At 40.3% G+C, this 27419-nt stretch overlaps 2 protein-coding genes and 1 long non-coding RNA gene across 5 annotated transcripts in view; 1 reads left to right on the forward strand and 2 right to left on the reverse strand.

Annotated features, from left to right (window-relative positions):
• The first annotated feature begins 181 nt into the window (after positions 1–181).
• tbx16l (T-box transcription factor 16, like) lies at positions 182–11434 on the forward strand. Its single transcript, XM_051675307.1, has 9 exons — positions 182–306; positions 565–730; positions 1199–1301; positions 2774–2938; positions 3107–3256; positions 4741–4811; positions 6755–6828; positions 7897–8101; positions 9568–11434. The coding sequence occupies exons 1-9, from the start codon at positions 222–224 to the stop codon at positions 10214–10216; spliced, it is 1668 nt and encodes a 555-aa protein (XP_051531267.1). The 5' UTR covers positions 182–221; the 3' UTR covers positions 10217–11434.
• Positions 297–3272, reverse strand: LOC127427636 (uncharacterized). The gene is made up of 3 exons (XR_007894961.1): positions 3197–3272; positions 2808–2935; positions 297–674 (listed from the first exon to the last, which is right to left on the reverse strand). It is a non-coding gene; the product is annotated as an uncharacterized LOC127427636 (long non-coding RNA).
• A 787-nt stretch (positions 11435–12221) lies between the features above and the next one.
• LOC127427530 (flotillin-2a-like) overlaps positions 12222–27419 on the reverse strand; it is a 38803-nt gene continuing 23605 nt past the window's right edge. For all 3 annotated transcript variants that reach the window (XM_051675181.1, XM_051675180.1, XM_051675183.1), the window contains 8 exons: positions 27276–27399; positions 20465–20583; positions 20203–20316; positions 18694–18813; positions 18347–18561; positions 17063–17246; positions 13972–14121; positions 12222–13472 (listed from right to left, as the gene is read on the reverse strand). In XM_051675181.1, coding sequence (XP_051531141.1) covers positions 13434–13472; positions 13972–14121; positions 17063–17246; positions 18347–18561; positions 18694–18813; positions 20203–20316; positions 20465–20583; positions 27276–27399 — 1065 coding nt within the window. In that variant the 3' untranslated portion in view covers positions 12222–13433. The remainder of the gene's footprint in view (positions 13473–13971; positions 14122–17062; positions 17247–18346; positions 18562–18693; positions 18814–20202; positions 20317–20464; positions 20584–27275; positions 27400–27419) is intronic.

The raw sequence follows: 27419 nt of genomic DNA on the forward strand, positions 1-27419 counted from the left end.
ACCTCTTTGGGAAGGCTGGAGGACAAACTGGGAACTGGGAGAGACAAAGAGACAGATCAAAGACAAGACTGATGTTTTGACAGAAACACACATACACACCTCTGTCCTCTTTGAAGTAACGGAAAGGTAGCAACTGAAGAAAAGTCTTACCAGAACACTGGCCTTGGAATCTGCAAACCGCTGGATGAGCCTCATTTGTTTGTAGCTCCAGTTTCAGGACCATGTATCTCCCAGAGGAAAGGCCTGTACTAGACTTGTCTTATCAAATGAATGCTTTGGCTACTAACTATGGATATTACCCACAAGGTAGGACAGTCTCTTCTTCACCCATATTTGGAAAATTTCAAATTCAGTTGACATATTACCTACTAGTACATTTCACTTTATTTAAATTTTATAATAAGTTGTCATAAATCTTTAAAGAAAGAGAACCCCTTAAAATGTAAGGCTAATGGGGTATTATAAAAGCTGCCATTTTGGAGAACTTATTTTGTACATTTGGAAAAAAAAAAAAAAAACTTATGAAAGAAATTTAAAGAAATTGCTATTGATATTATTGATTAGATTGTAAGGAACCCATTTACCGGACTGAGACTGGGACAGCAGCCAGGTTGAACAATGCTGAAGCAGAATTGACCTCACTGCCAGTCCATGTATCGCTCCAAGGGCGTGAGCTTTGGGACAAATTCAACAATATTGGCACAGAGATGCTGATTACTAAAACTGGCAGGTATGCAAGTAGCTTAAATGATAGAGTATGACACTAGAAACACCAAGGTCATTGGATCAATTCCCAGGGAACACATACTTGTATAGCTTGAATGCATACCTTAAACAGCATGTAAGTTGGTGTGGATTGAAGCATTTGGCAAATGTAAAATGTGACCATGTGATGAGTCTAGATAGGACTGAAAATTTTTAACTGTAAGTAATGGTCTACCTTTAGTAACCCGGCTTTGGAAATATTAAAAAAGAATACTAAATTTAGGGAGTGCTTACATGTATAAAATGCCTTGGTGGTGTTGTTAGGCACATTCAGAGAACTACTGATTTAGTGTTTTAAGATGAATAGTTATTCAGCACATATAATTTGATTCTCTAATTGATAAAAATGCATTTAATGGAAGGCATCCTCCAATGTGATGAATCTGATGATGACTAATTGTTATGGTGTATTTCCGGTATACATTTATTTCAGGCGGATGTTTCCCAGCTGCAAAGTAACAGTGACTGGACTGAATCCGAAAGTCAAGTATGTGGTGATAATGGACATGGTGCCGTTTGATAACCACAAGTACAAGGTACCTCCCCTCCACCCCTCCCTTCTGTCCCACACACACACACATATCCTCCCTCCATCTCACTGCATTCTCCCTGACCAACCTACAGTATAAAAACATTTGTTTAACAATTAAACATTATTAGGCACTGTAAAAAGTGGTCACCTGCAATTGTCACCTGAAGGAGCTATTTCTACCTGATCTAACCCTACAAATGTGTTTTGTTGGTGTATTCTAATGTATTCAGGTTGATTCAGTGATGATAAATAATAGTTTGGACTTGAATAAAACCAGTTAATTTAGATGTTACCACATGAAGCAAATATTTTAAGTTACCATTTTTTCTTCTATCTCATTATTGATTAAATTTTACGGAGTGACTATTTGCACTAGGTGTAAATAGCACCTGCCACAGTGCCACAATTTGCACTCCAACTGTCTGTTGTAAAAGCAGAAATTGAAGACAAACGCCCACTTTTTCCATGAGGACGTCCCAGGTTCAATTCCGCCTTTTGCCCCACTTTTTCTCATCCTGTTTCCTGTCTCTACTCTTAATATCCATTATTACTACATATACTAATGAATGAAAATGTATATAAAGGTTGACTTCCTCGCAGTGATTTGGTCACGGTGAAGGTCAGGGTAATTAGAGAAAGGTTTGATCAGGTAAAATTATTAGTTTTGATGAGTAAAATTAAACATGGTTTTACTAGTAATATGTAGTAAATATGTTTTTTGACAGAAGCCATAGTTTTAATGCAATTCACCATGGCATTACTGCAGTAATATGGTGTTAATATCGTAACCCCGTTTAATTTTATGGTTACTATTATCTTTCTACAAAATACCATGGTAACACTATTGTTACTGTAGTAAAACCATGGTAAATTTTTGTAGGGGAAGGTTAGGGGTAGGTTAAGGGGTAGGGTATCTGTGGGACTCTTAATAAACACAATAAACATGCTGCATTGATGCCCTCTATACTGTACGTTTGTAATTAATTTGGGGTGCAAATAGCATCTAACACTAATTGCACTTAGTGCAAAGGAGATGCTTTTTGTTGCTCTGTACACTTAGTGTAAACAGCATCTATGAGCCAATAGCAGCTGCCTTAAATTTAATGTTAAAATTAAATGTTCATTCTTCAGTATTATTCAGTATTACCATCAGTATTATAGCAGATCTGCATGACCTGTTTTCAGTTGCAAATGAGTATGGGAAATGTTATAATATTTCTAACTCGATGTATGTGTACATTTTTATAAAAGGCATAAACAAAAGGCAAGAACTACACAACAAAGATCTGAAAAGGGATAGATGGGTGAATGAATGAATACATTCAATAACAACACCAAGGTTACAGTTCAGTTCAAGGCAACAAATATACGGCTAAAATGTGTAGTTTGAATGCACTGAAAGTCACTTTGGATTAAAACATCTGCCAAATACATAAAAATGTAAATTACCATCCATATACCCTTGTATTGTTGCAGTGGAATAAGGACTGTTGGGAAGTGAATGGTTCACCTGATCCACACCTGCCCAACCGGTTCTTCATCCACCCAGACTCTCCTGCATCTGGAGAGAAGTGGATGCAGTATCCAATCTCCTTCCACAAGCTCAAACTGACCAACAACACCCTCAGCAACAATGGCCTGGTAAGGATACAAATCAAAAGATTTATAAAGGAAACCAGTCATATGATGCATAACTGCAAATGTAGTTTATGGGTGAAGGCTAATTACTTTGCCCTCGCAAAGTATTGCATGTACTACCATTTTTCAGAAAAACTCCTGACTGTTTATGCTCCATTTCTCTCTCATTAGGTGGTTCTACACTCCATGCACAAATATCAGCCTCGTCTACACATAGTCCAGTCTCCAAACCCATGTAACCCTCGCACATCTGGTGGTTACCTGCGTTTCACGTTCCCTGAGGCTGCTTTTATTGCCGTCACAGCCTACCAGAACCAGGAGGTGAGGCTAGTCATTTCAAGTGATTGTGAATACACACTTGAGAGTCTTACCCAGAAACTGTGTAAATTATGAACTGGAAAAATGAATTAACCGGCCCATTTGCAAAAGATGCTATTCTTCAGATTTCCACTGTCACCTAGTGGCTTATGTGAGACATAACTGAACATTCTCTCATATCATTTACCCTCATGTTGTGATGATCTCAGGCAGTTTTTCCATTTGTCTCAATGACCATTTGCTTTCACTGCATTCCCCCCCCATACAATAAAAGTGAATGGTGACTGAGGATGTCACTCTTCCTTGCATCTCCATTTGTGTTCCATGGAAGAAAGAAAGTCATGCTTATTTTAAACAATATGAGGGCAAGCATATAATGACGGAATACATTTTTTTGGGTGAATTCTCTTTAATATTCAAGAGAATATTAAAGGAATAGTTCACCCAAAAATGAAAATTCTCTCATTGTTCACTTACCCTGATGCCATCCCAGATGTGTATGACTTTCTTTCTTCAGCAGAACACAAATTAAGATTTTTAGAAGACAACAGAGCTCTGTCAGGTTCTTATAATGGATGAACACGGGTGTCAGCACTTTGACCTCCAAAAGTCACATTTAGGCATCAAAAAAGTAATCCATGTGACTCCAGTCTATCAATGAATTTCTTCTGAATCAAATCGACACGTTTGTGTAAAAACTAAATCGAGAATTAAAACGTTATTAACTCTTAAAAAGCACTTCCTGCCAGCAACTGACACGAAGTGTGACTTAAGTGCATCGGCGAGTTCACACAAGAATACAGAAGCAGCGCATATTTACAACAGAAGAACGAACATTACGTGAGAGTTCGGCCATTTCATATAGCATCAGAGCCCTGGATGGAAGTGCTGATTTAAAGTTAAAAACTTTTACATTTTTGACTTGTTTCTTACATAAACCTATCCATTCGCTTCAGAATGCATTCATTGATCGACTGGAGTCACATGGATTACTTTTATGCTGCCTAAATGTGACTTTTGGTCCATCAAAGTGCTGACACCCGTGTACTTCCGTTATAAGGACCTGAAAGAGCTCTATCTTCTTCTAAAAACCTTTATTTGTGTTCTGCTGAAGAAAGACAGTCATACACATCTGGGATGGCATCAGGGTAAGTGAATAATGAGAGAATTTTCATTTTTACATGAACTGTTCCTTTAAAGGGCCCAAATATATATGTAAAATATAAGATAAGGGATATGGTATTGGAACAAATTGCATAGCTCCCATTACACCAGTTTCAGGATTAATGCAATGCAGTTTCTAAAAACTTGCATCAGATTTGTTTATGAATAAATCCTTCAAACTGTCAGATTTTCTTCATTGATTTTATTATTTTTTATTAGTCCATTTCTCTTGATACTAATGATAAATAAGGTGTTGATCGTCTGTAACTGGTTAGGGTTAACCTTAACCCTAACCCAAAACCTAACCTTTTTCCTTAAAACAGATCACAAAACTCAAGATTGACAACAATCCCTTTGCCAAAGGCTTTCGTGACAATGGGCTGAACAGGAAAAGGTGCGAGACTGTTAATTATAAAGTTTTAAATAAAGTCTTGTGATTATTACATCAGGTCACCACAAAAAAAGGAAAATATAATTTTCATAAATTTCAACCATGACAGTAAATTAGTTGAATTTTAACCCAGCATGCTGGTTTACCTTCTTTCTAAATTGTAAATCAGTTTAACAAATAGTACAGTGCATCCGGAAAGTATTCACAGCGCTTCACTTTTTCCACATTTTGTTATGTTACAGCCTTATTCCAAAATGGATTAAATTCAATATTTTCCTCAAAATTCTACAAACAATACCCCATAATGACAATGTGAAAGGAGTTTGTTTGAAATCTTTGCAAATTTATTAAAAATAAAAAAACGAAAAAAATCACATGTACATAAGTATTCACAGCCTTTGCCATGACACTCAAAATTGAGCTCAGGTGCATCCTGTTTCCACTGATCATCCTTGAGATGTTTCTACAACTTAACTGGAGTCCACCTGTGGTAAATTCAGTTGATTGGACATGATTTGGAAAGGCACACACCTGTCTATATAAGGTCCCACAGTTAACAGTGCATGTCAGAGTACAAACCAAGCCATGAAGTCCAAGGAATTGTCTGTAGACCTCTGAGACAGGATTGTATTGAGGCACAGATCTGGGGAAGGGTACAGAAAAATTTCTGCAGCATTGAAGGTCCCAATGAGCACAGTGGCCTCCATCATCTGTAAATGGAAGAAGTTTGGAACCACCAGGACTCTTCCTAGAGCTGGCCGCCTGGCCAAACTGAGCGATCGGGGGAGAAGGGCCTTAGTCAGGGAGGTGACCAAGAACCTGATGGTCACTCTGACAGAGCTCCAGCGTTTCTCTGTGGAGAGAGGAGAACCTTCCAGAAGAACAACCATCTCTGCAGCACTCCACCAATCAGGCCTGTATGGTAGAGCGGCCAGATGGAAGCCGACACTCAGTAAAAGGCACATGACAGCCCGCCTGGAGTTTGCCAAAAGGCACCTGAAGGACTCTCAGACCATGAGAAACAAAATTCTCTGGTCTGATGAAACAAAGATTGAACTCTTTGGCCTGAATGGCAAGCGTCATGTCTGGAGGAAACCAGGCACCACTCATCACCTGGCCAATACCATCCCTACAGTGAAGCATGGTGGTGGCAGCATCATGCTGTGGGGATGTTTTTCAGTGGCAGGAACTGGGAGACTAGTCAGGATCGAGGGAAAGATGAATGCAGCAATGTACAGAGACATCCTTGGTGATAACCTGCTCCAGAGCGCTCTGGACCTCAGACTGGGGTGAAGGTTAATCTTCCAACAGGACAACGACCCTAAGCACACAGCCAAGATAACAAAGGAGTGGCTACGGGACAACTCTGTGAATGTCCTTGAGTGGCCCAGCCAGAGCCCAGACTTGAACCCGATTGAACATCTCTGGAGAGATCTGAAAATGGCTGTGCACCGACGCTCCCCATCCAACATGATGGAGCTTGAGAGGTCCTGCAAAGAAGAATGGGAGAAACTGCCCAAAAATAGGTGTGCCAAGCTTGTAGCATCATACTCAAAAAGACTTGAGGCTGTAATTGGTGCCAAAGGTGCTTCAACAAAGTATTGAGCAAAGGCTGTGAATACTTTTGTACATGTGATTTTTTTTTTTTTTTTTCTTCGTTTTTTATTTTTAATAAACTTGCAAAGATTTCAAACAAACTTCTTTCACGTTGTCATTATGGGGTATTGTTTGCAGAATTTTGAAGAAAATAATGAATTTAATCCATTTTGGAATAAGGCTGTAACATAACAAAATGTGGAAAAAGTGAAGCGCTGTGAATACTTTCTGGATGCACTGTAGGTCCCCTGCTCTGACAGCTGAAATGGGTTCAGTCCTGTCAACCCAAATCCTGGACAGTAATTCTGATGTTTCCAGTCAATCTAACTTTCATAATTTCTCCCCATTAGGTTTAGAGACAAAGAGACCCCAGATTCAGGCGGAAAGGTCAAACAGGATTTGAGCGTGGCACAGAACGAGCGAGGTATTATTTCTCGAGAGATGTAGTACTGTGCAAATTGTTTAGACTCTTGTGAAAAATGTTGCCTAGTGAGGATGTCTTTAAAAATAATGCCATAATTAATTTTCATTTATCAATTAATATCTTTCAAAGTCCAGTAAACATAAAGCTAAATCAATATTTGGTGTGACCACTTTTGCCTTCAAAACAGTACCAATTATTCTAGGTACACATGAACACAGTTTGTCTTGGTTGCTGGCAGATAGGATGTTTTAAGCATCTTGGAGAATTTGCCACAGTTCTTCTATCTATTTCGGCTGTCTCAATTGCTTCTGTCTCTTCATGTAATCTCAGACTGACTTGATGTTCAGTGGGGTGCTCTGTTGGGGACATGCCATCTGTTGCAGGGCTCCCTGTTCTCCTAATCTAATCTTTTCTATTTTCAAAAGTAATGTTTGTGAGTCTAAAATGTATTTTTTCTATTAACACACTAAAGCGGAAGATATTAATAACCATCTTAAGACAAATGTTTTTGTGAAACATCTAAGACTTTTGCACAGTAATGTATATCCAGCATGTATTAGCAAATTTTATAATTTAGCTTTACATCATATGCAATAATATTATGGCGTGTTACTTTTGTTGTGTTGACCTGGTGCCCAGCCAATGGCAGCAGAGTGAATTTCTTTTATCTCAAAGATGGTAACCCTGAACTCTTTTTCTTTTCTACTTAATTTGTATTTTTCATTCATCTGCTTTATCTTACAACTCCTACGCTTTTTCTTCTCTACTTGTTTAGACCATTTCATTACCACCTAAATGACTAACCTTATCTCAGCACTTTCGGATGCTGATCGTGTCATAAACTGACAAAGTCAGCAGCTAGTATCATGCAAGCTGATAAAAGCTGACAATTTTAATGATAACGTTTTTGGAAGACTCTTTGAATAAAGAAGCTAGCTCACAGAGAGAGCGGAAAAGGAAAGGAAACATCATGTGTTATAATCATGGAATAACATTTTAAGCACACATCTATCCAGTATATTCTTTCAGTTTAAATACTGTTTTAAAATGTCTTTTGTCCATCACTAGCAGAAGGACGGTCACAGGAAGACGAGGATGTGGATGTGACAGTGTCCAGTTCTGTTGACTGCAGCAGTGCATTGAAATCATCAGACAGCACAGCCTCCTCAGTCAATCCTTTTATATCAGCATTTATAAACCTGAGCACTGCTGAAGTATCTTCACCACACCAAACACACAACATTTTCAGCCTCAATAACAGAATACTGAACAGGTTAGTCTGGGTCTGATTACAGCTGAACAATTGTGTAATGCAGTAAATCATACAAATTATAATATTCCCTGGTAGCACCCCTGATAGCACATGTTCTTCACCCAGATGTCTCTATTTGATGTGTGTGTTTGCACCTGGAAGAGGTATTTTTTAGGTTGTTTGCTCATCTGCAGTACGTCTATATGGCGTTTCCACTCGGATGTCAATAAGACATTCATCAGACGTCTTTGAGATGTTTATGATTTAGAATTTTTGCCATTTACTGTATGCAGTAGATTCATTTTCTTGAAAACTGTTAACACTGTGTCTGTGTGGGACTATAAAAATTCCTGTGTTTGTTTTGAGTGACCTGCTTAGACCCGTTTAAACATATTAAAGGGATAGATCTCCTTAAAATGTAAATTCTATCATCATTTACTCTCCCTCATGTCGTTCCAATTCCGTATGACTTTCTTTATTCTGTGGAGCACAAAGGTGAATTTTTGAAGAATATCCTGGCCACTTTGCATTTAATGAAAGTGAATGAGGTCTTACATTTCTGTCTGTTCCTCACAGAAAGCTATTGTATAGTGCATGAGTTGTATGGAACTCTTTTATGATACTTTTTATTACTTTTTTATGTCAATTTGGAACTTGAGCACCCCAGACTTCGTTCACTTTCATCATGGCCAGAATATTGTTACAGGGGTCATGACATGCCTTTTTTTATTTTTTATTATTATTTTAAAATGTTCATTAAGATTCACTTATAAGTACTTTGTTAAAAAAAAAAAAAAAAAAAAAAAACAGTAAAATTTTTGTAAAACATGATCATTTTCCACCTTCATTCTGACCCTCTGAGGCTTCTCCTATAAGGTTTGACAGTAAACGCCCACTGTTATGATTGGCTCACTGCTCTTGATTGACCTGCTCTCTCTACTTGCCATCTCACTGCTCACCACTACTGGGTGGTCTGCTGAAATTATAAGCTAAAGTAGGCATTGATGTGTTGTTGTGGAAGCGGTCAGATGCAAATGTCTACCACAGTGTGACATCATAATGTAGAGGAAGTAAAGAATGAGTCGTTTTGGAAGCTTGGTTTCAACAAATGCTCTTTCTGCAATGAGGAGAAAGTTTTGAGTTCGGATCTTACAGTATGTTTTTATAGTATAATGACCTCTTATATGTCAAAAGATCAAGACATTTTTTATTCCTCATGTCATGACCCCTTTAAAAATTCACCCTTGGTGTTCAAACAGGTTTAAATTACATGAGGATGAGTAAATGATGACATAATTTTCATTTTTGGGCAAACTATTTCTTTAAAAATGATTCTGTTTATCACTTGTAAGACAGAGACTTGAAGAAAACTACAATTCCACATATTATTATTATTATTATTTTTTTTTTTTTTGTCTGAACTGACAATATTAGATATAGTATAAATTTATCACTCTGGTTTCCCAACCCTCTTTTTTTTTTCCCAGTCCCAATGAGGCCAGACCTTCCAGTCTCCTTAGTTTCTGTGCAGCGCTGCCCACGCCTCAGAGCTACTGTGCCCAGTCCTCCTCAGTAGATACCAACCTCAGCAGACTGCAATCTCAAATCAGTGGCCCTCTGACCCCTCAGCAGCAGCACCCCCACAGCCCAGCTTCTCAAACCCCGAGCAGATCCATAATCCATCCCATCCAGGCCATGAATCCTCAGCTTCAGCCTTATTTCCGGACCCCTCCCCATCCATCCCACCAATGTCCTGATATGGAGCTGCTCTCTCTGCCACCCAAACTGAGCCGCACACAAATACCTGAAAGTGCTCTCAGGAACCTAGAGATGAACCCAACCTTCGACTATATTAATCCAAGACCCCTCAACAACATCCTCAATAGGATCCAAGTCTTAGCCTCAGGAACATCGGGGAAGGTTTCTCAACACGAGCAGTACCTCCAGGAGTCAGAAAGAGAGCATCGCCCCCATATTTATCCAGCAGTTCAGGAATACATTGGTCAACAGTTTGTGTTAAACAACATGCTGACTCAACAAGCAAGAGACAGTCAATCTGAGCACAGATCACAAATGGACTACCCCACTGCAAGGCCACAAACTGAATACTATTGTAAACAATATAATGGTATATGAATCTTGTTTGTTCTTAAAGGAATATTGCAGGTTCAATACAAGTTAAGCTCAATTGACAGCATTTGTGGCATTATGTTGATTATCAGAAGGAAAAAAATTTCACTCGTCCATTCCTTTTATTTAAAAAAAAAAGAAGCAAAAAACAAGGTTACAGTGAGGCACTTAGAATGGAAGTGAATGGGGCCAATTTTTTGAGGGTTTAAAGGCAGAAATGTGAAGCTTATAATTTTATAAAAGTTACATTAATTCTGTTAAAACTTGTATCATTTGAGTTGTAAAGTTTAAATCGTCATTTTTAAGGACATTTTAGGGTTTACAGTGTTAAGTTGTCGTAATGAATTTGTAAAATTGGATATAACTTTACACAGAAAAGGTTAGTCAGCAATTTGATAAAACTAAAATCTTATGAACATATATCATTTACGTCTTGTGGAGTTTTTTCGGTTCCAACGTTTACAGATTGGCCCCATTCACTTCCGCTGGAAGTGCCTCAATGTCACCTAAATTTATTTTATTTTTATTAAAACATTATGCCACAAATGCTGTCGATTGAGGCTTATCTTTTATTGAACCTGGAATATTCCTTTTAACAGTCAGTAATTGATCATAAAATGCTAAATCTCATTTTGTTGCTCATAACCAATGTATGCTGCTCTTTTCCAAATGATTGCCTTCTGCGTCACTTCCAACAGAGTGCATCTCAGGCCAAGAATGTAAATATTTTAATGGAATATGGGGTTGTTGAATGCTTTAAAGTCAGTATTTATGTTTAGGCTTAATTGTGTGTTTATGATCTGAGCCGCCTTCAAGCTATACTGCTCAAATACTTTCATCATATAAAAATCTTGATCCATATCACAATGTTGGTGTCTCCATCATAATTTCTGTTGTTTCCGTGTACACTAAATATGGAGATAACTACCAAAAAGAAGCATATTTTAAAAATCCGACAACAAAAGAAAACTGTATTTACATGTGATTTGAATTTATTGTATTTTTCTATGCTTTTGACAATACGTAAACAGGCAAAATTGGTTTAAGCAAAAACCAAACAGCACACAGATTTTTGCCCATTACCCCAATTTTGCATTGCATGTAAACATCTTTACCTGTGTTTTTACCAGCTTATCCAATGTGCACTGGTATTGTGTGCATGCCTGGTTGCATTTTGGCATCAAAAAAAGAGAATAATCCAATGATTTCATATCTTATGTAAATGATTTCTTGTGTTGTCATATTTTTTAATACGCTTTTTTTTTTTTTTTAGATAGCAGTGTATTTGTGTGCATGTACACACTCAATGACAGCAAGTTTTTGTCTTCCTAGCTGAATATTTAATGTTAGTGAACATTAAAAAAAGTAACAAATCAAGATCCATTTATTGGATGTGATCTGAAACAGAATTCTATATAGACACATATATTGCATACTGTATATTCATTCTACAGCAAAGATAGAGGTATTAGGAGGCATTAATAATATTCACTGCACAAGTAGCACATTCCCAATTTCTGATTGTTAGTGGTGGAAACAACAATAAAGTGTAGGACAAACACACTCAGCTCAGAAACAACAGCTCATTAGTTGACAATATCTCATCGTCTCATTAGTTTAGATTAAGCATGAAAAACAGCCTTTGAAAAATGTGAGCAGCATCTTATAAACAATGGCTACATATTCAGCCTACAGTTGCTTTTTTCGCAGTTGAGACATTAATGTTAAAACCAACAAAACACTTTTACGAGAGAAATGCATATTTAGAAGCATTTTGATAAAAAAATAAATAAAAAATAAATAAAATAAAAAACTTGCTTAGAATATTTCTATACAAACTCGTATGATAACATTGTGGTTCGCTTTTACCTCCATAAGGTGGTAAATACATTTTCACTTTGAAACACAAACTGCACTGTAACATCATTTCTGATTACCGATGAGCAAAGAGCCAATCATTTATGATTCAGCAGCAAAAATGAAATCAAAGCAGATATACAGGCTGATCGACTGATGGTAAAATGTTTGGCAAACCTTTTATTACTCTAATGAGAGGAAAAAATAAATACAAAACACTAACAAAACACAGTCAAAAATGTGTCAGGAAAAGAAAAAAAAAGTTTAACATTCTAAATTCACATATAAAATACCTGACATAACTCACATGACCTGGACTTTGATTAGTTTAAAAACACACTTCAGGAACTGTACCTTTACAGGCATATGACATTTTACCAAAAAATATTGATAATAAAAAAAAAGCAAGTTCTCCTGTTGCAGTCTACTAATGGCATTGTTTTAACAAAAGTGAAAGAATTAGACTTTGGAAAACTACTAACTTTGAATGTTAAAAGAAAAACTGTAGGTGATAGACTTTCAAATCAATTGTACAGTGTGCATATATCTCTAAGAAAACCTCTAGATGTTGCTGGCAGTTTAAGATAGGGTTCTATAATATTAGTTTGTCTGCAATAAAAGGATTTAAAACTAATGCATCTAATGAAGCAAAAACATTGGTAAAACAAAAAAAAAAACAAAAAACCTATACATACAAAAATTATTATGTATCACATGGAGTAGACCCTACAACCCTTTTGATGCAGACTGATTGTCCACAATCAAACAGAAAACTACAGGTCTGAGCTCTTCATGTCTGAATTGTACAAAGACACTTTTATAAATAAAAGTCTGTCTAAATGTCTGGTTTTAGATACAATAAAAACGTCAGCCCTCCTAACTACAGATTTCAATGGCCCTGACACAATGTGTACGGTTATCAAATGACTAAACATGCTCAAATCTAATGACTCTTCTATACTTATATATAACTTCATACATTGCATAAATGTAACCGTGGTGACAATCTCAGCCACCCACCACAAATGGGAATATTTTCTAATCTGCAAGATCAGGATATAAAAAGATCTGCAGTTGTTCACTTGTGAATTTTATGAAACGACTCTGTGATTAACAGAATAATAGTGATGAGGTACTTTGTTTAAACAAAAATGACAAATAAAAAGAAAAACATGACCAAACAAGGCTAAAAAGGGCACATGCAGACAATCAGGTCCTGCAGAGGTAAGGCACCAGGGGTCTAGAATATCAATTCCTCATTTCAGTAGAAAGAAAACTGCTTTCAAATGTTTTTTTTTTTTCTTTCAAAGCAATCAATGTTGAAATGCACGTAACTGATGTGTTGGAAAGGGGGGGAGGGGGGTGCTCATGCCTGAGGGTTGATCATTTTCTGAAGCAAAGGCATCTGCAGAGAAAAAAACATTTTTTCTTATATGTTAATTTTGACAAAATTAAACATTGTACATTCTAGCCTTGTTGTTGTTTTTTCATTCACACATCCTGTTCTATCCTGGAAGAAGTTAAATGTGTAAGTAAAAAAAGTTAAGTAAAAGTTAAGTCGTTGCTCCCTGTTGGAGCCTTGGCCTTGCAGTCAGTGTACAATCTCCAGACACATTGTAATTTCTGGCTTGTGTCATGTACCCATCGTCTCAATCATCAAAAATGGTGAAAATCCCAAAATTTGTTATATTTATAAAAATAAAAAAAACTTACCTGAAAACATAATGACTGAACATAAAGACATTAACTACAGGTGTTTGTGCCACTGGAACTCAAATCTATCTAAATGTTAATGTGCTGGTAATATCTATTCAGTCTATGTGCAGGAGAAAATTACATGGGTCCAATATGATATTTCTCAATATTTAATGCCATTTGAATTCTCTCTATTATGCCTCACTCACCTTGGACAGATCCACTCCCGTGAGGGCATTTACAGAAACAGGAAGTTCAGCCAGCAGCCGATTCACTTCCCCAGTTACACGGCCACCATCTCCACTTAGGATCACAATCTCATTGGTACGGGCCAAGGGTGCCGCAACCTTCCCAGCAATCTGTGATGATGCAAATTCAGGCATTGACTAGATAACTAAATGTCTTTTCAGTTTTGTTCTTCAGAGAGTCCTTCTTAAAAACTGTGTAATAGACCTTATTCAGGGTAGAAGTCATATTTAATTTGACAAGGATGAAAATGAGCTGGGAGAGATAGAAGTACATTCTATCCATAATACATCCAATAGGGTTTGTCTCGTATTGTCTTAAAGGGAAAGTTCACCCGAAAATAACAATTCTGTCATTGTTTACTTACCCTCATGTTGTTCCAAACCCCTATGACTTATGCTCATTTGTCCCATACAATGAAAGTAAACAGTGACTGAGGTTGTCAGTAACTAACATTCTGCCTAACATCTCCTTTTGTGTTTCATGCTAAGAAGAAAGTAATACGGATCTGGAACAAAATTAGGATGATTAAATAATAGGCATGTCATAAAATATCGACATATTGATCGGCACGTTATTTTATCAATATGTTTTTGAGGCATCAATATATCAACATTAACCGCAATTTAAATTAAAAGCCTAATCTGCTTGCTTTCTATTTCACAGTCATTCTGTTTAATGTAGTCTGGCGTAATAGCACTGGGAGACCACAAGTGGGTGATATAACATTTACTGAAGCCGGTCGCGGATAGGACAAGTCAAACAAGTTCAAACTGTGGATCTAGTCAAAATACACAAACGTTATGAAGGTTTTTGTACTTGAAGAATAAACAAAGTGACATTGAGGAGTTTGCAGGTTAGTGTATGAAACTGGTATAACAGCGATTCAAATGATTATGCAATTTCTCTGTATGCAGCCTTGAAGAGGTTTCATTCAAGCTGTCAAACCATGAAAAAAAACATACTTGTAACTGAAAATACATGTTGTAGGCTATACGAAAGATACATATACATAATATATCATCCAGTGATGGCTAGAGTAAATAATCTTTGTCCTTTGATAATGATTTGGGTCAAATTTAATGAAAAATTATGCGAGTTGAGCTCCGTGGCGTTGCAGAATTTTAAGCAGCCTCCAGAGACACCGGTCTGTGTGTGTGTGCACCTTCAAATAAGATAATAGTTTTGAATTCATAATGCGCCATTTCACCAAAGTTGTGTTGAGAAATATATGTTGGAAATGACAAAAACTATTGTGCAATGAGCAGCCCTATTTATATCATACATACACTATATTGCCAAAAGTATTCACTCATCTGCCTTTAGACGCATATGAACTTAAGTGACATCCCATTCTTAATCCATAGGGTTTAATATGACGTTGGCCCACCCTTTGCAGCTATAACAGCTTCAACTCTTCTGGGAAGGCTTTCCACAAGGTTTAGGAGTGTGTTTATGGGAATTTTTGACCATTCTTCCAGAAGCGCATTTGTGAGGTCAGACACTGATGTTGGACGAGAAGGCCTGGCTCGCAGTCTTCGCTCTAATTCATCCCAAAGGTGCTCTATTGGGTTGAGGTCAGGACTCTGTGCAGGCCAGTCAAGTTCTTCCACACCAAACTCACTCATCCATGTCTTTATGGACCTTGCTTTGTGCACTGGTGCGCAGTCATGTTGGAACAGGAAGGGGCCATCCCCAAACTGTTCCCACAAAGTTGGGAGCATGGAATTGTCCAAAATCTCTTGGTATGCTGAAGCATTCAGAGTTCCTTTCACTGGAACTAAGGGGCCAAGCCCAGCTCCTGAAAAACAACCCCACACCATAATCCCCCTCCACCAAACTTCACAGTTGGCACAATGCAGTCAGACAAGTACTGTTCTCCTGGCAACCGCCAAACCCAGACTCGTCCATCAGATTGCCAGATGGAGAAGCGTGATTCGTCACTCCAGAGAACGCGTCTCCACTGCTCTAGAGTCCAGTGGCGGCGTGCTTTACACCACTGCATCCGACGCTTTGCATTGCACTTGGTGATGTATGGCTTGGATGCAGCTGCTCGGCCATGTAAACCCATTCCATGAAGCTCTCTACGCACTGTTCTTGAGCTAATCTGAAGGCCACATGAACTTTGGAGGTCTGTAGCGATTGACTCTGCAGAAAGTTGGCGACCTCTGCGCACTATGCGCCTCAGCATCCGCTGACCCCGCTCTGTCATTTTACGTGGCCTACCACTTCGTGGCTGAGTTGCTGTCATTCCCAATCGCTTCCACTTTGTTATAATACCACTGACAGTTGACTGTGGAATATTTAGTAGCGAGGAAACTTCACGACTGGACTTGTTGCACAGGTGGCATCCTATCACAGTACCACACTGGAATTCACTGAGCTCCTGAGAGCGGCCCATTCTTTCACAAATGTTTGTAGAAGCAGTCTGCATGCCTAGGTGCTTCATTTTATACACCTGTGGCCATGGAAGTGATTGGAACACCTGAATTCAATTATTTGGATGGGTGAGCGAATACTTTTGGCAATATAGTGTATATACAGTATATTTCGATAATCATCTGGAAAATTTTCTGATTAAAAATGCGTGGAAAGCACTGATCCCAAGCCTATTATATAATGACAGAAACTTCATTTCTGAGTGAACTCTTCCTTTATCATACTTTGTCTTTTGTCACATCTAATTTTAACAACACGTTTTCCAGAGTTTTTTTGTTGTGGAAAGACATATTTTCAATGCTGCATGAGCTGAATTATCTAGTTTTCATTTGCAATAAATAAATAAATATGTCAACAATTACTAAGATCAGTAACTACTGGTAGATTTGGATAGTTGTAGTCACACAAACTACCACTCAAAAATTGAAGAGTGTAATGGTGAGAAGGGGAAAAGAAAGCAAAAAAGAAACAAGTAAACAAAGAAAAATAGCTGGAAAAAAAGATGGATATAGCATAATATCATCAAGCTCTAGTCATCAGGTGGAACATATCAAATCTGTAATCTCATTCCACACATTAATGCACTTTACTACGTATTTTCAGGCTATCACACACCTGTGGTAGAGCCTCTAGGACGAGAGCAGTCTTTGCAGCGTCCCCGTACTGCTGATAAGCTTCAGCTTTGAGCCTCATCTTCTCAGCTTCAGCTTTACCCACAGCTTCAATTGAACCGGCCTCTGCTTCTCCAATGCGCTTGATCTTCTCCGCTTCAGCCTGTGCCGTCAACACCTTCTTCATCCTGACAGAGAAACATAAAACATATTGAGTTCTGGGATAGATGATCAAGAACCAAATGGATGGAGGAGCGATTTCTAGATGGGTATTCTCTGAATATCAAAATTTTCTGATATTTGGAAGCAGATTTCCAACTTATGTAATGTACCCTGGATATTGTGCATGTCCTTCCTATATTGAAGATAGTGTGATTGCACTCTTGTTCCTACCTTCGACAGCAGAGACCGCATGAGGGGAAGACGGACCACTTGTAGGGACCCAATTTATATTAGATGTCTTTAACTACTAAGTACTTCAGCATTTAATACAATGTACTTATGTACATACGTGTTGTCGCACTGTACTTACATTTAAAGTACCTGCATTTAATTATATCTGTAGTTAAACTGGGTTGCACTTTATTTTACAGTACGCGTACTTTCAGTATACTTAGGGTACTTACCCAAGAAAGTACTGAGTAATATAACGTAACTACATGTATTTAATATGGGTTAAGGTTAGGGTTAGTACCTAGTAATTACTATAGTTGTTGTTATTATATAGTACGTTAATGTAGAACAGTACTGTTAAATAAAGTGCTACCATATACTGTTAACCTTAACCCCTAACCCTAAACCTAGCCCTACTCCAACCCTTACCACTACTTCTAAACCAAGCCGTACCTCAACCTCAGGAGCAGGATTTTTCTTTTTTTTTTTTTTTTTTTTTAAGAATTTACTGAACAGTATGAAGTTACACTATAAATACATTGTATTGTATGAATTTTAATGTTAGTACATAGCACCTTTTTAAGTTTGCTTACTCTAGAATGCACATGCACATTAAACTGGACAAGTCTGGGAAAAGGCTTTTGTAATGGAATTTGAGCAAAAGCAGCAAAATTGATGATCCCAGATGTTATGCTGATTTGAAAAGGTTTTGGTATTTCCACATTCAAGTACCTACATTTACATAACCTACATAGAACATAGCATTGGGGGGTTACAAAGACAGCCACCTTCAATGCACTAACTTGCCTTTTTAAAGGGACCAAGTTTGACAGTCTTCCTTTCCTTCTTTTCAGCCCTCTTTACTCACTAATCCCCCCTCTCACTTGTTACTCACTTGTTTGCCTCTGCAAGCTGCTGCATCCTGTAGGCTTCAGCCTCAGCTGGTCTCTTCACAGTGGCAATCAGTTCTTTATCTGTCCTGACAATCTCCTTTTCCTCAATGGAAATCTGCTTCTTCCTCTGAACCACCTCAATCTCAATCTCCTCCAATCGGATCTTCTGCTGCTCTTTTGCCGCCTGAAGCTCATAGGCCAACTGCGCCTCAGCTTTCTGAGATAGACAGAAGTTATTCAATGCATGTTTATTAAGTCATATCACATAAGTAAATGATCAGTGCAACATCTGCAGTGTTTTAAGGCTTAAAGTAAGATTAAAATAACCCAAGGAGCAACTCAGCTCTACCTTTGTGTTCACTTCTTGATTGAAAGCAGCTTTCTGCATCTCCAGCTCTCGCTTTGAGTCTGCCATTTTTGTATCAGCTTGGAACTTCACATCCATCATCTCTTTCTTGCAATCTGCTTCCTGTAGCATGGAAATAAATGATATGAGAAAACAAAACACAATGAGAACACACAATCTCTTAGAAGGATAGTTCACCCAAAAATGAAAATTCTCTCATCATTTACTCACCCTCATGCCATCCCAGATGTGAATGACTTTCTTTCTTCTGCTGAAAAGTAAAGATTAAGAATATTTCACCTCTGTAGGTCCATACAATGCAATGAAGATCCAAAAAGCATATATAGGAAGCATAAAAGTAATCCATATTACTCCAGTGGTTAAATCTATATCTTTAGAAGTGATATTATAGGTGTGGGTGAGGAACAAGATCAAAATTTGTCATTTTTTCATATCAATCTCCACTTTCACTTTCTTCTTCTTTTGCTTTTGGTATTCATCTTTGTGCATATCGCCACCTACTGGGCAGGGAGGAGAATTTATAGTAATAATAAAAAATAAAAAAACTTAAATCATATCGCTTCTGAAGACATGGATGTAACCACTGGAGTCATGTGGATTGCTTTTATGCTGCCTTTATGTGCTTTTTAGAGCTTCAAAAGTTCTGGACACCACTCACTTGCATGGATGGACCTACAGAGCTGAGATATTCTTCTAAAAATCTTTGTTTGTGTTCAGGAGAAAAAAGACAGTCATACACATCTGGAATGGCATGAGGGTGAGTAAATGATGAGAGCATTTTCCTTTTTGGGTGAACCAACCCTATAAGGCTCTTTCATGTGATTCGCATCAGTACTTCCCTCTTCACAGAAATGCTATTTGCTAGGTAAAAAAAAGCAAGAAACAGTAAACAATGAAAAAAGGTTATTGGAGCATAAAACAGAAAAAAGTTCTGCAAATGATACAACCCAGAAAGAAAAAAAAAAAAAAAAAGGAGTGGTTGAACATGATTTCAGAAACTTTAATTTGTGAAATATTAAATTAGTTCAAGAACTGCTGCACCATGACAACAGGTTACAGTATCATTTCATGCTGGACAGCAACCAGTTTGTCCTTCTCCAGGGCAAGTTTCGACCTCACTCTCTTTTTTTTTTTTTAGTTTAAGTTTTTCTTTCTATTAAATTAACGCAACACATAAATGTTGACAATAACAAGTCACATGGAAAGCACACGATGACTGCAAAAAAAGGATGAGAAGGCTTGGAAGCAACATTGGACCTGTCATTGCAAAGTATGACATTGCAAGCGTTGTGTGGATTGTGGCACTTCGAAAGTCAGTGGCAAATGGGGCAAAGTTGAAATTTTTTGACTGGTGAGCAACATGGCATGCTACACAGAGTTCAAACAATTGAGAAATGTTGTCATGAGTCGTGTGAAAGGGCCTTTACATTCATTCTTTCTCAATCTCCAACACAAAAACACACTATTCTCGCCTATTGTTCTATTGCTCACCCTGATCCCAGCATCTCTCTCTGCCTCGGCCACTCCAATATCAGCATCTCTCTGAACAGCAGCAGTCTGAGATTTACCCAAAGAGCTCAGATATTCCACCTTATCATAGACATCCTGTTGGAAGAGACAAATGGACAAATGCACAAATAACACAAGATAAGATTATCCCCCATTAACATTTGTCATCACCTGAAACTGAACTGGGTTTCCACAGTAAATCACACCTGCAACAGTTGTACTGTAAGCATTGATGTAGGCATACCTTAATAGTAAAGCTGAGGATCTCAATACCCATCCTGCCCACATCAGGGGCTGCCACCTCCCTTACCAGCTTGGCAAACTGATCTCTATCCTGGTAGATCTGCTCCACCGTCAGAGTCCCTATGAACATAAGTGCACAGCAAATAGCCAACGTTTCATAATATCTCAGAGATGGAAACTCTGACTCAGTCGCACTCAAGTCGCAAAACAATTGAGCATTTTAAAAGACAGTAATTGCAAAACTGTTTAGATATAAAGGAAGCCTCTCATGCCCTCTTTTTGGCTTTTTCCTGTGAAAATGTTCATTCATTCACTTTTTCTAGAAAATTCCAAGAAATAAAATATTTAAAAAAATATATCCACTAATTTTCCTGGGGGGTTTTGATTTGCCTTTCTAGAAATCCTACGAGGAGTTCTCTCTGAAAGTTTTCTTGGTCTTCCAGACCTCAACTTGAACTCCACCATTCCTGTTAACTGACATTTCTTAATTACATTACGAACTGAGGAAACGGCTAACTGAAAATGCTTTGCTATCTTCTTATAGCCTTCTCCTGCTTTGTGGGCATCAATTATTTTAATTTTCAGAGTGCTAGGCAGCTGCTTAGAGGAGCCCATGGCTGCTGATTGTTGGGACAAGATTTGAGGAGTCAGGGTATGTATAAAGCTTTGAAATTTGCATCACTTGGCCTTTCCAAACGATGACTGTGAACAAGCCATAGCCCTAACAAGCTAATTAAGGACTGAGACTTTGGTCAAATTGATCTGAGAGCTCAAATCTCTTTAAGTGCCCAAACTTTTGTATGGTGCTCCTTTCATTTTTTTCCACTCTAAAATTGTATACACTAATTTTGCTTAAAATGTTGAAAAGAATGTTTCATCTTTAACTTTATGCCTTTTGGAGATCAGTTCATCTTCTACTCACTTAACTATTCACAGCAACAGAAATTTTGAGCAGGGATGCCCAAACTTTTGCATGCCACTGTAGTTGAAGCCCTTGTATCATTAACACCAATCTTGTGATTGGCAATGAAGTTTGAGCTCCGCCCCTTTAAGCGTGCATTTGCCCTATATAAGCGGGCACTCAAACATTTCTTCAGAATTTCTCTCTTTAAAACCGACATAGTGTCATCTTGAATACGACGGATCATCTCATCTTGATCAGCCCGCTCTTCGCCGTCGACAGACACATTCGTCAGTGGACGGGATTCCCTGCAGACGCATCAGGACGTTCTTCGCCTCAGTCCAGCGCCTTTAGCGAAGATTCACCCGCCCCCCTCTAGTGTTCTGCCGAAGAAGTCTCTCCACCTCGCCGCCGGATTGGGTTTTTGCTCAGCGAGACATCTACCTGCTTCCCGCAGCATCCAGGCAGGAGTTGTATCCTTTCAAAATATATAATATAATTCCACCCAAGTGACGTAAAACACACATAAAAGAGCCGCTTGTGTGTATGCGTCTTTTTAAAGATGTCGTATCGCAAGCGTTACTGTGAGCGACACATCGCTCCGTCAGACCAACATGAGAACTGCGTTTGCTGCCTGGGCCGCACCCACGCCGAAGCAGCTCTCATGGGGAAAGACTGCCCTCACTGTGAGGACATGAGTCTCAAGATGCCCCGCTCTAGGGTCGCCCTCATTCTGAGGGACAATTCTGCCTCCCGCACCCTCCCGACCGCTTCCTCTGTGTTAAGTCTCGAGGGACCACAAGGAAGCACAGAAGGGCCACGAGGTAGAGATGGAAAACCCGAGGAGGATCTTGATCCACACGAGCCCCTTGATCTTCGCCAGTGCAGTACGCACATGACGACATCCGGCCCTCTATGAATGAGCATGGTGTTGTCATATTCGGCGGGTCTGACGATGATAATGATGCCGTGTCCCTCGCAGCATCGGAGAATGGTCCATGGAGGATGTTGCAGCCCCTCCCCCCAGCGAGGGTGAGGAGTGCGTACTGGCCATTGATGAGTTACTCCGCGTCATTGTGCAGGCGGTCAAGGAGCTCGGCCTTGAGTGGTCGCCTCCTGTCGAGCCAGAAAATTCTTGTCTGAATGAATGATTCCTGCACACCGTCCGCCGTCAAAAGACATGGTTCGGAAAACAGTGTCGTTCTTTCCTGAGGTTCACATGGAGCTTAATGAGACCTGGCGCACACCCTACTCTGCGTGCACCCAGATCGGAGGGGCTGCCGTCCTCAGGCATATTTTAGCGTCTTTGTACTGTGACGCAAATAGCGCTGTCAGTCCCCAGCAGGAAGAATTCTCCTGGAAGTATAGCGTTTATAGGAATCTAGAGCTCCTGCCTTTTTCCATTATGTTTCGACTCGCCCTTCCCCACTATTCTCGCCGGGAACAGTTTTTATTGCAACGCTTCCTTGCATTGCTTGAATAGCGGCTACTCAACACGTGCTGAAGGCTGAAAAAGCTCTTTCTTCCTCTCCAACCAAACTCACTCACCGTGATAACCGCGGGTGATTGGTGTCTATTGTTGGTTCGCTCGAGCCTTTACACTATTAGCGCTTTGCACGGACGCGTGACATGCTCGGAGTGAGAAGCTGCCGTCTGATAAGCGGCAGCTACCTGTGCCCACTATCCGCGCCCACTCGCTCGTTTCGTGATCGCGTGGCACGCTTCCGGGTATCTCTGAGAAAAATCAATCCACACTCCACACAAAATGCTCCCGTCTTATAAACGGCAGCTCCCCTCAACACACGTGCGAAACTTGGCGCCCACCCGCGCATTACTCGGTCGCATGGCGCGCGTTACCGAGCATTTCTCAGTGTGTTAAAAAAACAGTAATGTGCGGTTATACATTCCGGTTCACAACATAGCCACCTCGCTTCAACAGCGTTCTATCCTCCACGTTACAGTGCAGGACATGCCCATTCTGCTCTCCGAGGTAGTAAATCTCCTTGTGAGGGACACAATAGCGGTTGTTCACCATTCGGTGCACAGAGAGAATGTCACAGCCGTTATTTTCTCATCAAAATGCATAAAGACAATGGCCTCTGGCCTATCTGCATCTGTGACATTTGAATTGAGCCCTCTTTGGGTTCTGTTCATAATGATCACATACAAATAAAAAATCTTATGTTTGCACGCTCATAAACCATACCTTTAGTGTACTTATTCAATTTGGCTCAGGCCATTCTAGATAATTTGCCTTGCTTCCCCATTTCACACACTGTGCACAACCACTTCCCAATGGTGAGCGACGCGCTATCACAATTAGCATCAAATATAAAGCGTCCGCTATCCCGTTATGTGAACGCATGGCAGGCGCTCACGGGCATGTCAGATTGGGTGCTAAAAATGATCGAACACGGTTATTCGATCCAATTCATATGCAGACTGCCTCGCATCAACAGCGTTTTGTCCTTGACGGTTCCGTCATGGAACGTGACTGTATTACATGCAGAAATTCACAATCTCGCAAAAGATGTGATAGAGATTGTTCCGAGCTGCCACGCCTGCAAAGGGTTTTACAGCTGCTACCTTTTCTTTCCAAAGAAAGGTGGCGGGCTTTGGCCAATTTTAGATCTGAGACACTTGAACAGCATGCCCATTCAAATGTTAACTCGGAAACAGATCTTATCGCACATCTGCTCACAGGACTGGTTTGCGTAGATCTAAAGGACACATACTTTCATATCCAAATTGTACCATATCACAGGCTGCTCTTGAGATTCACGTTTGAAGGAATGACATCAATTGAAAGTCCTTCCCTTTGGATTGTCTCTGGGCCACGCATGTTCACAAAATGTGTCGATGCGGCGCTCGCCCCTTTGAAGATGAACGGCGTGTGCATTCTGAATTACCTCGACGACTGGCTATTACTGGCCCGATCAGAGGCTCTGCTATGCGAGCACAGGGACTTGATACTTCACCATTTGATCAACCTGGGTCTCAATATCAACTGGGCAAAAAGCACACTTTCTCCCAGCCAACAAATCTCCTTTTTGGGGGTTTGACTCGACTACATGAGCATGCGTGCGCACCTCACGAGCGAGCACGTCCAGACCATTCACAAGTGTTGGTCTCAGTTCAAACTGGGGAAAGCATTTCCAGTGAAGTCTTTTCAGAAAATGCTAGGCTTTATGGCGGCAGCATCCGCTGTCATACCGTTACGTCTTTTACACACGAGACCTATCCAGGCTCAAACACCATGTACCGAATCACGCCTGGCGTCGGGGGCACGTGCGAGTCACCATGACTCACCGCTGCCTGGCTGCTCTAACACCATGAACAGCTCCAAACCTTAATCAGCAGGGTGTGATGCTGGGTCAGGTTTTCAGGCGAAAAGTGGTGACCACAGATGCGTCCAACACAGGTTGGGGAGCGCTGTGCGATGGACGCCTGGCTTTCGGCAACTGGACAGGTGCAAAACGGGCATGGCACATCAACTGCTTGGAAATGCTAGCTGTCTTCTTAATGGTGAAAGCTTTTCATTCCAACATAGTGAATCATCATGTTCTGATTCATTCAGACAATGTCATTGGTAGCGTACATAAATTGCCAGGGTGGCACTCGATCGCTACCAATAATGAGCCTGGTGCAAGGCCTCCACGTGTGGAGCGCGCACCATCTCCTCTACATGCATGTGACATGTTCCGGGCTGTCTGAACTGCAGAGCGGACGTGCCGTCCCCGGACTGATGGTGGGGGAATGGAGACTTTATCCTCAGAAGGTTCTGAGGACTTGGGAAATGTTTGGCAAAGCGGAAGCCGACTTATTTGCCTCCGCAGAGACAGCCCACTGCCCTCTTTGGTACTCCTTGTCCCAAGCCCCGCTGGGTGTGGATGCCTTGGCCCACAAGTGGCTGATGAAAGGCAAATACGTCTCCTCCACTCTGTCATCAGCAAAGTCCAAAAGGACAAGGAAACGGTTATGTTGGTTGTGCCAAAATGGCCCAACCAGCCATTGTTTCCGGAAATTATGGAGATATTAGGAGGCCCTCCATGGGAAATACCGCTGAGGAGGGATCTGCTCTCTCAAGCACAGGGCACGATTTGGCATCCCCAGCCGGAGCTGTGGAACCTACATGTATGGCCCCTGAACAGAGCACAGTGCACAAGCTGGAATTAGCTCAGTTTATAAGGAACATCATTTTGCAAGCTAGGCGCCATCTACGAGACACCCCTATGCACTAAAATGGCATGCGTCTGCAGATTGGTGCTCTTCACACAACAAAGACCGAGTGAATTGCTCCATAATGGAGATCCTTACATTCCTTAAAGAGCGGTTGGATGCAGGTCTTACTCCATCAATGCTTAAGGTCTATGTAGCGACCATATCGGCATTTCACACCCCAGAGAATGGTTCCTCTATAGGCAGACATGATCTGATCATAAAGTTCCTTAGGGGAGCGAGGCGCTTGAACCCCCCTCACCCTGCTATGGTTCCAACATGGGAAATCTAGTGCTGAGGGCGCTCACGAGTCCCCCGTTCGAACCATTGGAATCCGGTGAGTTGCGTGTGCTCTCTTTAAAGACTGCACTGCTGTTGGCTCTGGCCTCAGCAAAATGGGTTGGTGATATACAGGTTCTGTTGGTTGATAGTTCATGTCTGGAATTCGGTCCGGGGCTTTCAAAAGCCACCATCAAACTCAAAAAAGGCTATGTGCCTAAGGTGGTTTCTATACACTTCAGGGCTCAGATAGTGCACCTACAAGCTTTCTCTTCTGCACCATCTAATTCGGATGAGGAGCAGTTAGTGCATTTATTATGCCCCGTGTGGGCATTGCACACCTACGTGGAGCGCACTTGCCAGTTTAGACTGTCAGATCAGCTCTTCATTTGTTATGGAGGACGCACAAAAGGCATGTCCGTTTCCAAACAAAGGCTCTCACACTGGATCGTTGATGCGATCGCACATTCAACTAGAGGCATCGCTTCCTCATGGGCATGGACAAACAGTATATCCCTACAGAAAATATGCTTTGCAGCAGGATGGTCCTCGCAGAACACATTCGCAAGGTTTTATAACCTAGACGTGGTGTCCATCGCTTCGTGAGTCCTCTCTGTCTAGAGAGCTACTATTCCTTCACCCAGCGGGTGAGACTGAGCTCCTTATTCGGGCAGGCTACCTGTTATAACTTTAATACAGCCACATGGGTGGGCCGCTATCCAATATATGCCCACTAGAAGTCACAAGCACTTCCAATAGAATAAAACCTCCCTCCCTACCTCTGGTTATGAAGGGGTTAATTTTTCTGTGTGTATTATATGACTCATATAGATCTTCAGAAGGGCCATGACCTCATATACACATTCTTCTAAGTGTTTCTACCCTGGTAAATCTAGGGAATGACGCTACATAGTGCGGTGTGATGGGACTCCATTCCCCATAGCATTCAAATGCAATGTTGAGTGAACTAAATCGATAGGAAACGTCTCCGGTTACTCGCATAACCTCGGTTCCCTGAGATGAAGGGAACGAAACACTGCAAAACTTGGCCGCACTACAACGTCAGAGTTGAGGAATGAGCGATGCGTTGTTGTCCCTCAGTCAGAAATTCTGAAGAAATTATGTTTAAGCGCCCACTTATATTGAGCAAATGCGCGCCTAAAGGGGCGGAGCTCAAACATCATTGCCAATCACAAAAGGAAAAGGGATTTTCCCCATAGTGTTCAAATGCAATGTCTCGTTCCCTTCTTCTCAGGGAACCGAGGTTACATGAGTAACCGGAGACGTTACTGGTCATGTATTTGATTTTACATGAACACTGACTGTGCACACTGTCCTAACTCTACTGAACTACAAAAAACCTCATTAGAATGCAACACTAGAGATGGAAATTCAAGTGCCCAGCGTCACTCACCCAGAATAGAGCGTAAATGACCTTCCAGTGTTTGCAGAATTACACTTTTAATCTCTGCCACTGTCTTCCCTAGGAACTGCTCACAAGCATAACCCAGCAACTCTTTGTCGTTCATGACCTTCACCTGACAGAACAAACATAGGG

This window comes from Myxocyprinus asiaticus, chromosome 3 (genome assembly GCF_019703515.2).
Source record: "Myxocyprinus asiaticus isolate MX2 ecotype Aquarium Trade chromosome 3, UBuf_Myxa_2, whole genome shotgun sequence".
NCBI lineage: Eukaryota > Metazoa > Chordata > Actinopteri > Cypriniformes > Catostomidae > Myxocyprinus > Myxocyprinus asiaticus.